This window comes from Protopterus annectens, chromosome 11.part0 (assembly GCF_019279795.1).
Source record: "Protopterus annectens isolate FY-2018-M chromosome 11.part0, PAN1.0, whole genome shotgun sequence".
Taxonomy (NCBI): domain Eukaryota; kingdom Metazoa; phylum Chordata; order Ceratodontiformes; family Protopteridae; genus Protopterus; species Protopterus annectens.
This window is the reverse complement of record NC_056745.1, coordinates 317,268,435-317,283,634: the sequence shown is the minus strand read 5'-3', so window position 1 is coordinate 317,283,634 and position 15,200 is coordinate 317,268,435. Positions and strand designations below refer to the sequence as shown.

The 15,200-nt window shown below is 39.0% G+C and overlaps 1 protein-coding gene across 1 annotated transcript in view; it reads right to left on the bottom strand.

Annotated features, from left to right (window-relative positions):
• Nucleotides 1–15,200, bottom strand: part of LOC122815364 (dynein axonemal heavy chain 3-like) — a 4,921,723-nt gene that overhangs the window by 2,170,624 nt on the left and 2,735,899 nt on the right. The window contains exon 38 of the mRNA XM_044087818.1: nucleotides 7,409–7,647. Within this exon, the coding sequence (XP_043943753.1) occupies nucleotides 7,409–7,647 (239 nt within the window). The remainder of the gene's footprint in view (nucleotides 1–7,408; nucleotides 7,648–15,200) is intronic.

The window sequence follows — 15,200 nt, the reverse complement described above, 5'->3', positions numbered from 1 at the left end:
CCTTTCAAGGATTTTGCTCTATCTTGTAGTAGCTTCCTCCTTTTGTTGTAGAGCTTGTTTATGGCTGGGGTCCACCAGACTGGACGCTTGCCTTTGGTACAGAGAGTCTTAGTTTTGTTTGGGATTGCCTGATCCATGCAGTCCTGTAGGTGCTGGTAGAAGGCATTTGTAAGTGATTCAGCGGTTTGAGTAATGTTTACCACTGGCTCAGGGGCCTTAAAGGAGACCACACTAGTTTTTAGAAGTGTGAAATCGGCTTTTGAGAAGTTTTTCACTGTGGTCTTTTTGTTTCAGGTGGGGCGGGATGAGGACCTCTAGTGAGATTAGTTTATGATCTGATCTCACCAGTGAGGGGTATACTTCCGGTGTTGAACATTTTGATCCCATGTTCGTGATGATGAGATCAAGTATGTTTTCATCTCTTGTGGGGATGGTGACTAGTTGTTCCATGGCATTTGAGTTTATGAACTCCAGGAATCTTTGGGTTAGAGTGTTCGGGCTTGAGTAGTGTTCCCAGTCTATATTAGGGTAGTTGAAGTCACCTAGTATGATGGTGTTTGGAGATACATTTATCCCCTCCAATGTTTTCAGAAAGGCCATGTGAGGTTCCTGAGTTTGAGAGGGTGGCCTGTAACATGCTACAAATTGCAGAGCAGTCTTGCCTATGGTTAATTGCACCTGGATGGTCTCCGATGCATCGTGCGTTGCCACCAACCTTGAGGTGTGGGTGTCCTTTATGAATATGGACACCCCTCCTTTCTTGGTGTTGTCCGGATTTTGGGGCGGGCATTATGATATGAGGTGAAACCTGTTAGTGCTGGGGTGCTCTCAGGAGCCTTGAACCAGGTTTCTGTCACAGCACAGACATCGATGTTCTCCATATTGAGAAGGGCCTCGAGTGCGTGCATCTTGAGATTGAGACTTCTGGCATTGAGCAGCATTACCCTTAGTTTTTTCCTTTTTGGTGTTCTAGGGTGGTAGGTTTAGAATTTGAGCCTTGCCTAAAAAGGCACTATGGGGTGGCAAGAGCCTTTGCCAATATCCGGAAGCCCAGGGTGACAGGTGCAAGCCGTCCCTTGCGAGCAGCGTGGCTTGTCCAGCATGTCATCCCAGGCAGACAGACATTGGATCCCCTTTGAATGACACCAGAATTTAAGCCAATTATTAAAGCTGATCATCTTATCACTGTATTGTGGCATCATTCTAGGTGAAGGTAGGATACTGCTCAAGGTCAGGGTCATACCTGCCTGGGCTACATAATCAGAGAGCTCCTCGGCGTCCCTTTCATGTAGTCCAAGGAGGTGCGTCTCAGGTCGTTGACACCAGCGTGGACAATGACTGAGTCATACTTGTACCTGCTGTTGAGAGACCTGAGTGCTTGCGTTATGTGGCGGATTCTAGCGCCCGACAGGCAGCTTACTGTGACCTTCTCCTTACTCAGTCTGGTGAGCGGGACGTCAGTGTGTCTGACTATGGAATCACCAATGACAAGTGTGTCTGGCATTTTGTTTGGCCTTAAGGGCTGTGACTGTTTGACACTCTGACTGTGTGGTCTATGTGTTGCATGTGTTGGGTCGTGAGGTGGTAGTTGTTTGGGTGTCTGCTTTGGTGGCCTCTGCTGTTTTGGTAAATTTTTGATCAGAGGCTCCGAGTATGTCTTTGTGTGAGTATGTGTATGATTTGAAGTTGTGATGGTACCATGTGTGACTGGGTATGTATTGTGTGTGGTTGCCTTCTCCTCCTGTCTGGTCTTGCCAGTCCTATGTTGAGAGAGCTCAGCCTCCAGTTTGGCCGTATAGTTGCATCTCTCATGTATTTGTGTTTTGTGGGAGAAGGAGAGGATTGTCTGTGTACATGAGGCAATTGTAACATTGCCTCAATATTCCCAGGTTCACCAGTTGAGCTGGAGAGGACACTAGCAACTGATCCCTCGACATACTAGAAGTAGTAGATAAAGAACTTTCAAAGGACTCGGGGAAGTGGGTTTTAGGCTGGTGGGGTACTATCTATAATAAGAGTGCTTTATCAAGGTGCAAGTACTGTAGGAGTAAGTGCTAGGCTTTACAGATAGAGAATAGTCTACTTGGGAATCAAGTAGAGATGAACTTTTCAGTTATAGGATATGCTGGTTAGATCAGCAGTACAGTTTAGCGTGTTTTATAGCAGGGGGTGAAGGGAGCTAGGAATTGGCCCAAAACGACCAATGGACTACTAGTTTCTGGCTGAAACTTCACCAAATCGGACAAAAGGCCGCTCAGTGCTTCCCACTCCCACTGGTAAGCAAAGAAACTTCCCTCCTTCCTAATAAGGCAATGGATCAGTAACAGGAACTAAAAACAAAGCCCAGGGATCAGCAACTCTGAAACTGGACTACTCTAGTTCAGTAAAGTGGGAAAACAAGAGTTTTTGTTTTATTACAGAGATAAGGAAAAAACAGACAGTAAATGCTATAAATGCTGTAAATCGGCTAGCGCACTTTAGTGTGTAGCCTACAGAAACAATTTGCAACAATTAGTAACTTAAAGTGCAATAAACAGTGTAAAATGCAGAAATCACTTAAAGTAGCAGTAAAACAGGCGAAATGCAGTCGCTAGCTTAATAACAGTGGGAAAGCCACAAAAATACTTATATCTGGTAGAAAGTCACTCTTTCAGCTCTCTGCTGCTTGGATCACTCTGCAGGCCACCACGAGGATCTGTGCAGAGTTGGTACAAGCTGGAAAACACGTGTTTAGCGTGTTTTATAGCAGGGGGCTGAAAGGAGCTAGGAATTGGCCCAAAACGACCAATAGACTACTAGTTTCTGGCTGAAACTTCACCAATTCGGACAAAAAGGCTGCTCAGTGCTTCCCACTCCCACTGGTAAGCAAAGAAACTTCCCTCCTTCCTAATAAGGCAATGGATCAGTAACAGGAACTAAAAACAAAGCCCAGGGTGCAACCCTCAGTAGCTGTAGATGTATAGCATAACTGGATTGTATGCTATACTTTAGAACAAACAAAGCTTAAAAACTAGTCTGATTTGGGGCTTGCATGTTTCTTCATGTGTCTCAGTGGGATTCTTCCCACCTCAAAAAAAAAAAAAAAAACATGCTGGATGTTTGCTTCTCAAACTCACAGAAAATTGAATGGAGTTATAGGCAGCAGCACAGACTCTAGGTGGCACATATTGGAGAAAGAGTCGTATAGACCAACTGCTTTCATCATTAACTGCAGTGCATAGTATCATTTTGATAGGACAACACAGGTCACAGACTGAATGCTGTGTCAGGGAAAGCCGCATGATGGCATAAAAAGTGGCTCTAGGTGATTTGGTCATGTTGTCTAATGTCACCAAAAATGAGTATGGGTATTTGCCACTGATAACTGGGTTGAGGACCCAGTCTACACCAACTTATTCTAGGAACCCAAACTAATGGTGGGAGGAATCTATATGTCTGTATTAAACAGTATATGCCCAACATGAAGTCCAGCAGCCCTGAGCCAATAAACTAGTAGCAATTTGATTGACTTTGGTTACTTGGGATAGCTCTGCTGTGCAAAATTTAGATGTAAAACCAACCAACCTGCCAAACATGAACTAAGGCTTGCTACACTCATTTTATGTTCACTGACAGGGTGCAGACTGGAAATGGATGACCTGATGGTAAGGAGGAGGACGCCGGACATCCTGTGTATCCAGGATACAAGGTGGAATGATACTGCAGTAAAGACTTTTGGCTTAGGATCAGTGTCTACTACTCAGGAGGAAGACAGACTAGAAATGATATGAGAATTGTGGAGACAGCTCTTCTCAAAAAGTGAAGAATGACATCAGAATTAGTGGTAGACCCACTGTAAAGAGACTGCACCATTCATAATCAGATCATTTGACTTGGGGAGGTATGATAGTGTCACAATTTTCTAATGCAAGCAAGGGAAAGTGAATGCGTGTTTTGTTCTGTAGACATACATGATGTTCCACGTGACCTTTCTTGGAAAATTTTAATTGTTCCACTGATCCCCTTTGAACCGAGATGAATTTTAAACTCACATCTTGAACAGCCTGCTGCATGGTATACTGGTAGACCTTTTTACATAGTAGTTGTCTCACAGAGACAAAGACTTACAGTTTAATGCATTTTTGATAAATGAATGGAAGTTTTCTTTGTTAGCGCTTTATAGCTGTACTTTTGTTGCTGATTACTTACTTTTGTGTTTTTGTGCTTTAACATTCTGTGTTTATATTATGGTAGAGGCTTAACTACGAACAAATGGAGAATAACCCCCCCCCTCCCATAATTGGCCTGGTGATTTGTGTAATGGTTTTGATCAGGGTTTGGTATCCCTCCTTCAGTGATTATTACCCTTTAGTATGATATGTGTTATTATGTTTAGTGTCACATTCTCTTTACAGTAGTTGGGTCTAATCTTTAAGTATCATTTGTTTATACTTAAGTTTCAATTTATCTTAAATGGTAGGTGTATATGTTCCCTAAAGATGCAGTTATTGCAGTCACCAGTTTTACTTGTTAGGATGCTCAATCTTTTCTATTGCTTCTATTCATACCTGTAGGTGCAAGGTGCTCTGAGAGGCTGTATGGGGAAGTTTGGTTTGAATGCTGGTTATGGCACACTTCAGTAGGATGCAGATTTCTGAAGACCATAAATGGAGTGGGATTTCAGACTGCTGGAATGCAATGCAGGGTAAAAGGAGATAGACTTCTTATTGGAGGCCAGAAGAGACAATGACAGGATATGGTTGCATAAAGACACTGTATAAGTGAACTGAAGGTTTTATCCTAAACAGGAAGGACAGAAGGGTGTAGGTAGCAGACTGTAACGGCCGGCTAAGTGAACTCGCTTCTTCTTTGGGAGAGTTGTGGATCCATGAAATGGACTACCATAATTGGAGTGAAGGAGGCATCCATGGTAGTATTCAAGGCAAAGGCAGAGAAAAACTGAGGGTAACAGTGGAATAGTGGAGATGTAGAATGTTGTGTGCACCTCAGGTACAGATGGGCTAGAGTGAGGGTCTCCTTCTACCATGAAGCAGATTTAATGCAAACAAGAGATATGGCACAGAGTTTGTCCTTCCCATCATAGTCTTCTGGCCAGCAACAGCAATCAATTTTGTTATTAAACTTTGCACTAACTATGAAGTAATATTTAATTAATCATTTTTCTAGATGTCAAGCCTTGAAAAGGCAATGCCTTGTATATCACTTGTTTCATTTCTAAATTTTTACGTTATCACTTCTTGACCTTTTGACTAAGATTAAGTGTAATATCCATTTAGTTTGCTTGATAATGTTCTGATATTTATATCAAATTCACTCATTTGCCAGTTTCTTTCTACTATTTCCCATTCCCTTTTTGCTGTAATTTAGTCAAGTTTTTTCAACCATGTTCAAGCAATTCTCTGATATTTAATCATATTTTTTCACTGATAGTGCTCTTACATAACGAATACAAGAATGTATTTTTGTGCTGAACGGTGTTTGTCTCATTGACAGCAGTGCAATAGCTTTATCTCTGAAAGCCACTTTCAGGAAAGGTATGATGTTTCCTTTCTCTACTATTGTCTGACTGTGGAGTTGGTATATATAAGCTGTCAGGTTGGGACGTCTCCCCCTCCCCCCATTTGGGGCTAAGGGGCTTGCCTATTGACAATAAAAGCTTAAGATTGTGTTCTCTGAAAGTGGCTTTTCAATGATTTTGTTCCCCACTTTTGTCCAGTAGAGAAAAAGCCTTTATTAAATACTTATTAATCTATGGATATGCAGGTTTCCTACATTATTTTATTATTTTATTAATGTATTCATCTTACAACATTAAACCTGTCAAAGGTTACATTCTGTGAAGTCTTCAGTTCCTTCCATAATAGAAAACATACTTTGATCCATGATGCAACCGCTTTTAATACATATATAAGTTCCTTCAAGTAATTCAAAGATTCCTTCCTGTTGTTAATGAGTATACTGTCATTTGTTATTTCATCATCTTATTCCTTGATCTCTTTCTCATATCTAATGCATACAGAGTTCTTTTATTTTTCCCAGACTATTACAGGAGTGTGCTGTTATTAACTCGCTTACTGTTGTCTTATGTCCTCACAGCCATTTATGTACCACTATGGCCATCAACAACCTTCATTATGCAGTCATAAACTTAAGAGCTGTTATGCTCCTAACTTAAAATTTTGAGTTTGTTTTGACATTGGGGCACATCTATCTTTCTTGTATCCATTAGTAATACATAAAATATGTTTTTCTTATACGTAATATTCTAGTATCTCTTCTGCATACATTAGTCCAGAATTTCTGCACATTTACAAAACTATGCTTTGTATAACCTCTGTCCTTATACCCTTCAGCACTTGCATGATTTCACTGGGTTGAAGCACTTTATATGTTAGGCACAGAAATACAAATTAAGAACATTTCAGTCTTACTGTTTGCATTTTGCCTAACATTAGTCGTGACTAGTTCACTTCTTGTTGTTTACTTTATACCCACTACTGCATTGAATTTTCTATTTTTGGTCCATTATTTTGATTTTGATGACTTCTTCTTTCAGCATGCTTCTAGGCTTAAGGTATGAAGCCTCAGTTTTAGGGAGAAAGTTTTCTGATTTTTTTTTAATTTCTTCCTTCCTTTCTTTGGATATTCTAAAGACTTTGATGTTGCTGCAAGCTAAACAAAATTCACAACTTAGCAATGATATTTCAGTGGACAGGTCATTTGATAGAAGCACCACTATCTTACAAGATCAACTTTGAACCAAAGAGTTAAGAGTAACATAGACCTGAGGCTGCATTGTCTTGATAATAACAGCAATTCTATCACACTTAGCACTGAGTGCGGTGATGAGAACTTTGAAATTCAGCTGATCCACTGTCAGGGATGCAACAAATATAACAGACGGCAGCCTCAAGGCAACTCAGGCTTTGGAATATACAGTCAAGTCAGCATGGCTCTAATTTAACTTTTAATGAAACATTCTGGCTTGAAATGTAAAACAGTTAATGATAAAACCAGGAGGCTTCCAAAAAAGAAAAAGGCCAATAGCTTTGTATTGCAATGAGATGACATGTCCTGTCCCTGTTTCTTGAAGTGTAGGCTACCCCCTCCCTACTGAATTGCTTCAATGAATAATTGCCAGTTTTATTGGTTGAACCATGCCTGAAAATGTTGTTAGCTCTAGCTCGCTAGATTACATGCCACTTTATGCTGTATATACATCAGATTATTTGTCAACACCAATTAAAAAGTAGTTTCACTGGTAATAAACATTACAGAGAGAAACAAATCACCTTTCATTTACAGTGTCAGAAACTGAAGCCGAGTGTTCAATATTGGTTTGCAGAAATTCTCAGTGGACTAAACTAAGCACAATTAAACACTTGATTTTAATTAAAACTCAGGGTACCTTTCAAGTTTTGTTAGGATGATGCCCTGGGTCTGATTAGCCGAGGTCTGTGCTGAGTAGTTAATTTGACATATAACATATTTTTCATGAGGTAAGTGCTGCAGAAAACTATTTGTAATAGCTGTCTTTCCAGTGCCTGTGGGGCCGACAAACAGTAATGGCTTATCCTGAAGCAGCAACTTCTCCAGAAAGTAGATTTGCAGGACTGTCTCTGGGGTACTCACAATAAAGTCATTCAGCTGGAAAAAAATACAGAAAAACAAAATGCACCTTAGACTTGCATGAACACTGCTCTTCTAGTAATGAGTAACAAAGGGCTAAATCATAAAAAATGATGATACTTGTGTAATACAAAAACCATATTACAAACACCTCCTTTGCAATGTCAAGCCTTTAAGGAAGAAAACCCACAGTATGTAATCTGACTTTAGCTGTACTTGTTTTTGACTGCTGTAAAATAGGTTGTCTTGAAATGAATTAATGAGACTGCCACTATAAACTGCAGTGCCAAGACAGGCAATCATGCTGTACTAAGAAAGATGCAATTAAAGAAAAGATACAGAGAACTAGATGGTCAGATAAGACTATAGATAGTTCGATGGATGGATAGATTAAGATAGATAGATAGATAGATAGATAGATAGATAGATAGATAGATAGATAGATAGATAGATAGATGGATAGATATATAGATAGATAGATAGATAGATATATAGACAGACAGATAGATATTTTGTTTATTTATTTATATTTTGTTGACCAGGTTAATCCTACTAGAACACTTGACTTTATTCAGGGGAGCACAGCATCCACCTTATACTGCACTGCAGTGTCAGAACTGGAAAATGAATCCAACTACCTAGTGGTGATGGATATACAGGCATACAGACAGAGGTTGCTGTGACAAAACTACTTTGCATGTTGCAGTAGCTGTGAGGTGCTCTTGCTTATAATTAGTTGTAAAGTTTTTCCTCTTTCACGTGTAAGTATGAAGAGACCAGTGATATAACTGACAGTAGGGGGTCCGTGAAAGCAAGCATACCATTAGCCTTTTGTTTAGATTCTGAGCACAAGTCAGACGTTTCGTATGGAATGCTCTATGCCATATGTCACTACTTTGTTACATCATTCCTAAGCAAAATATTCAGTTTCTTGGAATTTTGCACATTACTTTTTAGAGAGTTTCCTTGCTAATGAATAGGTCAGACAGAGCTGTCTGTCATTAGGACATAAAGTACATGCCAGTTATTTATATGAGTGTTGACATTTGGGGGTCTCTGGAGCCTGATGATATTCAGCTTGTTAAGGTTGAGGAGTCTTACACCCTATCAGTGCAGATACTTGTGACATTCCACTTCACATCAACCCAAGCTATCAATAAAATGGGGAGCAAAACTTGTTTTTCTCCCTGTCCTGTACTGCTGATCATATCGTCATATTAACGTGTTCTCTGTGCATTCATTTCCCCATCATGGAATGGCTACCATGCAGGGAGTCATTGTATTGCATCTGTACTGTCCCACTGGGTGCCAGATAAGTGCCCAGGAAATAGATATAGCATGAGACCATCACTCACTTCCATGGGTGGCATAGCTCCTCAAATATTCTTGTCTTACCCCCCCCCCCCGAGCTGACTGCTCCTTCTAGGTCCCCAGTCCCTAAGGATCCAATGGATTCAATCCTTCAATGTAAGGAAACATTAGTTGTAGATGCACCCAATGACTTGACACTCTACATCTCCACCCCTGGGAGTGGGGCCAGCACTGCCTTTTAACTGTTCTCCCTCCCTTGTTACTTCAGTCTCACAGACCACTACCCAAACCAAGACTGACCGAGTCAAAGTCAGAGTCAGAGCCCCATCCCTCTATGCCAGGGAGCTGGCCATGTTTAATACTTTTAAATCACAAACAGTCATTTTGTCACTAAAATAAGGAATAGTGATATGGAGCAGCTAAGTTTGTATAATTTAATGACTATTGCTTATCATATAGGGTGTGAAAAACTGTACTAAAATGTAGTAGATGAAGAACTGTCAAAGGTATATTGCAAATTTAATAAAATCAGTAAAATGAAAATGTACTAGCTGGATCCTAGTTTTTTTTAGCATGAGTTACTTTCTGCAAGAACATTAACAATGTAAGCAATAATATGTATGGTTTTGGGGAGTTTGGGCAATGCTTCAACACACAGTTACATTATAAGGCTGGGTGCTGGAGTCATAGGTCTTTATTGAATCTGTAATGTCCAATAGTGTCTAGTACCACCCACGGGGGGGGGGTATTATTGCACTTATAAAAATGTGCTGCCCATGTTATCAATTTTATATTTTTATTAAAAGAATATTTATGCTTTTTCCCTAATTTGTTGTTGTACATTTAATCTACTGGAAATGTAATTTAGCCCAAAATCCCAGAACATCATCTGCTCATTGAATTGGTTAAGGCATATTTTTTTTCTTTAGACAAATATATTAATTGTTAAGTCACAAGCAATATATCTGTAAAGGATAAAATATCAAACAAGTAGTAATATAGCACTCTACATACATTTCAATGCACATTTACCATACAAAAATTCTTCTTTATACATAGCATAATCTTCGGGAAAAAATTCTATCACATATAAAAAAATGTATGTATAATATTAACATAAAATATCTCATTGAAATCTTAACCTAAGTGTTTTTATTTAGTGATATTGTAAAAACCATAAAATCATAATTTTGTGACACGAAAAGAGAAATACAAACAAGGTACATTTTAGCAGTGCACCAGATGCAGACACAGTTTTTGATTGGTGTAAGATGATACCCCATGGCTGTGATGCTGATTTTTGTGTTTTTGATTGGTGTACGATGATGCCCCACAGCTGTGATGCTGACTTTTGTGTTTTTGATTGGTGTAAGATGATACCCCACGGTTGTGATGCTGATTTTTGTGTTTTTGATTGGTGTAAGATGATACCCCATGGCTGTGATGCTGATTTTTGTGTTTTTGATTGGTGTAAGATGATACCCCAAGGCTGTGATGCTGATTTTTGTGTTTTTGATTTGTATAAGATGATACCCCATGGCTGTGATGCTGATTTTTGTGTTTTTGATTGGTGTAAGATGTTACCCCAAGGCTGTGATGCTGCTTTTTGTATTTCTGATTGGTGTAAGATGATACCCCAAGGCTGTGATGCTGATTTATGCATTTTTGATTGGTGTAAGATGATACCCCATGGCTGTGATGCTGATTTTTGTGTTTTTGATTGGTCTAAGATGATACCCCAAGGCTGTGATGCTGATTTTTGTGTTTTTGATTGGTGTAAGATATTACCCCATGGCTGTGATGCTGATTTTTTGTGTTTTTGATTGGTGTAAGATGATGCCCCACAGCTGTGATGCTGATTTTTGTGTTTTTGATTGGTGTAAAATGATACCCCAAGGCTGTGATGCTGATTCTGTGTGTTTTTGATTGGTGTAAGATGATACCTCATGGCTGTGATGCTGATTTTTGTGTTTTTGATTGGTGTAAGATGATACCCCACGGCTGATATGCTGATTTTTGTGTTTTTGATTGGTGTAAGATGATGCCCCATGGCTGTGATGCTGATTTTTGTGTTTTAGATTGGTGTAAGATGTTACCCCAAGGCTGTGATGCTGATTTTTGTGTTTTTGATTGGTGTAAGATGTTACTCCAAGGCTGTGATGCTGACTTTTGTGTTTTTGATTGGTGTAAGATGATACCCCAAGGCTGTGATGCTGATTTTTGTGTTTTTGATTGGTGTAAGATGATACCCCATGGCTGTGATGCTGATTTTTGTGTTTTTGATTGGTGTAAGATGTTACCCCAATGCTGTGATGCTGATTTTTGTGTTTTTGATTGGTGTAAGATGATGCCCCATGGCTGTGATGCTGATTTTTGTGTTTTTGATTGGTGTAAGATGATACCCCAAGGCTGTGATGCTGATTTTTGTGTTTTTGATTGGTGTAAGATGATACTCTATGGCTGTGATGCTGGTTTTTTGATTGGTGTAAGATGATACCCCATGGCTGTGATGCTGATTTTTGTGTTTTTGATTGGTGTAAGATGATGCCCCACGGCTGTGATGCTGATTTTTGTGTTTTTGATTGGTGTAAGATGTTACCCCAAGGCTGTGATGCTTATTTTTGTGTTTTTGATTGGTGTAAGATGATACCCCATGGTTGTGATGCTGATTGTTGTGTTTTTGATTGGTGTAAGATGTCACCCCAAGGCTGTGATGCTAGATGATACCCCAAGGCTGTGATGCTGATTTTTGTGTTTTTGATTGGTGTAAGATGATACCTCGAGGCTGTGATGCTGATTTTTGTGTTTTTCATTGGTGTAAGATGATACCCCATGGCTGTGATGCTGATTTTTGTGTTTTTGATTGGTGTAAGATTATACCCCAAGGCTGTGATGCTGATTTTTGTGTTTTTTGATTGGTGTAAGATGATACCCCATGGCTGTGATGCTGATTTTTGTGTTTTTGATTGGTGTAAGATGATACCCCATGGCTGTGATGCTGATTTTTGTGTTTTTGATTGGTGTAAGATGATGCCCCATGGCTTTGATGCTGATTTTTGTATTTTTGATTGGTGTAAGATGATACCTCGAGGCTGTGATGCTGATTTGTGTGTTTTTGATTGGTGTAAGATGATACCCCATGGCTGTGATGCTGATTTTTGTGTTTTTGATTGGTGTAAGATGATGCCCCACGGCTGTGATGCTGATTTTTGTGTTTTTGATTGCTGTGATGCTGATTTTTGTGTTTTTGATTGGTGTAAGATGATACCCCATGGTTGTGATGCTGATTTTTGTGTTTTTGATTGGTGTAAGATGATACCCCATGGCTGTGATGCTGATTTATGTGTTTTTGATTGGTGTAAGATGATACACCATGGCTGTGATGCTGATTTTTGTGTTTTTGATTGGTGTAAGATGATACCCCATGGTTGTGATGCTGATTTTTGTGTTTTTGATTGGTGTAAAATGATACCCCATGGCTGTGATGCTGATTTTTGTGTTTTTGATTGGTGTAAGATGATACCCCATGGCTTTGATGCTGATTTTTGTGTTCTTGATTGGTGTAAGATGGTACCCCATGGCTGTGATGCTGATTTTTGTGTTTTTGATTGGTGTAAGATGGTACCCCATGGCTGTGATGCTGATTTTTGTGTTTTTGATTGGTGTAAGTTGGTTCCCCATGGCTGTGATGCTGATTTTTGTGGTTTTGATTGGTGTAAGATGGTACCCCATGGCTGTGTTGCTGATTTTTGTACAGATAATTTTGAATGCTATACTATGTAGGGTTTGCTTTAGAGTAATTATGTAATAAAATATGCAAGCCACACAGGCAATGATATGCATACTCAAGATTCCAGTTCCAGAAATGGCCCTATAAATGCTGTCATAAACTTTATGGCATGTATAAATTATCAAGGCTTATTTAAATTGTGGGGTACCCTCCTCCTTGATGGACATCCTCAGAGGATATATAGCCTGGTACCCCTATGTTAACAGGATACCAGGTGCATAAGATACAGGTGTCATATACAATAGATTTAAAATAACATTTCTGCATTTGACACTCTACGGTTGCAAACCCAGACACCTTCCTCTTAGCTGAGTGGTCCTTTTCTGCCAAACCCACCATGTCAAAAGATATACAGAATCATTTATTTTTCATCTGTACATGTCTCATTTTCACTGCGTCATGCCTCATCTCGATTTCTTGTTTTCTGTCCCCCCCACCAAACCTCTGACTGGTACTATAGCATTCAAACCTTTTTCCTGGAGTGACTGTCCCTTTCATTATCAGTCCAACCTCATTGCTCTTGATGTGTTTATGATTGTAAAATCTTGCAGTGACTCCATCCCTTACACTGTTCTGTGCCTTGATCTGCACTGAGAAGTCTGGTGTTCTCTGTGTAATACATTTATGGGCATTGTTTTACAACAGTACCCCCCCAGTCGTTTTGCTCAGGAATGGGTGTGGCCATAGTGATCGACATGCCTAATACCTGTGATGTAACATGCAAATGCTGAATGACTGACATGTCACGCAGATTTGCCTGTGACATCATGAATATTCATTCCTTCTTCTTCAAAGTAGTGCGATCTTGGAGTTGTTATATTTGTATTTATACACTTGGGGGTGCAGGGTCCTACCCCCCCCCTGCAAAAAGCACAAAGAAAAAAGTAATATTTGTGATGTAATGTATTTTACCTTCTTCCTCAAAGTAGTGCGATCTCTTAGTTGGTGTATTTGTATTTTTGGTCATGGGCAGACTGTTGGGCAAGGTTTGGACGAGCCTTGTTACTGCGCATCGGGGGTGAGGTACTGTTGTAAAACATCACCCATTTATGTTTCTTTACTCATTCTCTTCAGATGTACTTGGGCTACAAAATGCATATCTAATATATAGTATTCAGTTCCAGATCATGGCCAAAAGTGGGCTCCAGTTTGGTTAATGGGCTGGTGCTCCAGTCCATACCCGTATTCCATTACTTGGCTGTTGCTTCTCAGTTACCGTATAACAATGTTCAGACCTGTCAATGCACATAGTATTTTCTTTTTTACATTTAGAATGGTCACAAGGATTTGGATTTAATTTAAAACTTTTATTAAAATTTACAACCAAAGCAACGAAAGCCATTTGATGAACAAAACAAAGCACTCTCATATTGAGAAACTTACATTTCTTGAATTTGCTGAGATTCATAATCAAATATTATATAGTGAAGTATTCATTAGCAGCTATGTGAAGGATGAAGCAATTCAAAAGACAAATATGTAATGCACTTGCTAATAGCCTAGGAAAGCATGATGGGCACAAGTATCCTTTTTCAGTGGCAGTCCAGGAGAACTGTCTGGTGAAGTGACTTGATCAAACTCAAACATCAGACAAATGAAAGATGTATGTGTGCCCACGTACCTGTGTTTAAAGGTGTTTGTACAACTGTGTTACATGAGGTGGTGGGGGATACTAGCTGTTAGGTCTAAAAGCACAGTGCTCTATTTGAGAGATATGATAATGAGCTGGAAATGAAATGCTGTTCAGTGTAACATTATCATGTCTAAATCATGGACTATTGCCTTCATGCTCTGGGAGACTATGGAATTGCTGTCATAGTAGCGACATGATTATTGCAAGGTTTCTGGGTTTTTATGAATCCTGGCCAGAAAAATATGTAATAAATGGAAATAGCTGCTGAAGATTTTGCTTTAGCGCTAGAATTAAGCAAGTTAAACAGTACCTTTCTTATATTTCTGTTTTTGTTTAATAGAACAGCGATTGTATACTGTCTCTGTGATATGGATAAGCAAACAAAAGTAGTATTATCAGGAGTTCTTTTAATATTATTTGCAAACATAGCAATATATTCCGTATGGTAGGAGTTTTAGTGTTTTTTTTTGTTATGGAGTGCATAAGGTAAAAATTGGGATTTATGACTATAAAAGGGAAAGTTTTCTTAAAATATTTTAAATCATATTAACTGTACTTCATGTATGTGTACATTAAGAAATAAAAAAAAAAAACATTTCCATTAGGATTTTATCTTCCATGTCAACTGACAGTTTATTATATATATATGCGCTGTATTCATACTTCTCAAACTTTTAGCACAAGAAATCTGAACAAAATCAAAAGCTCAAAAATAGGGACAATTTTTAAATATTGCTCTTATAAACTTAGAAAGTTGCTAGAATAAAAGGATTTGCCTTAACATTCATTTTTTGAAGGATACAAAGTTAGAAACTCAAATGTATGTCATTATTTAGT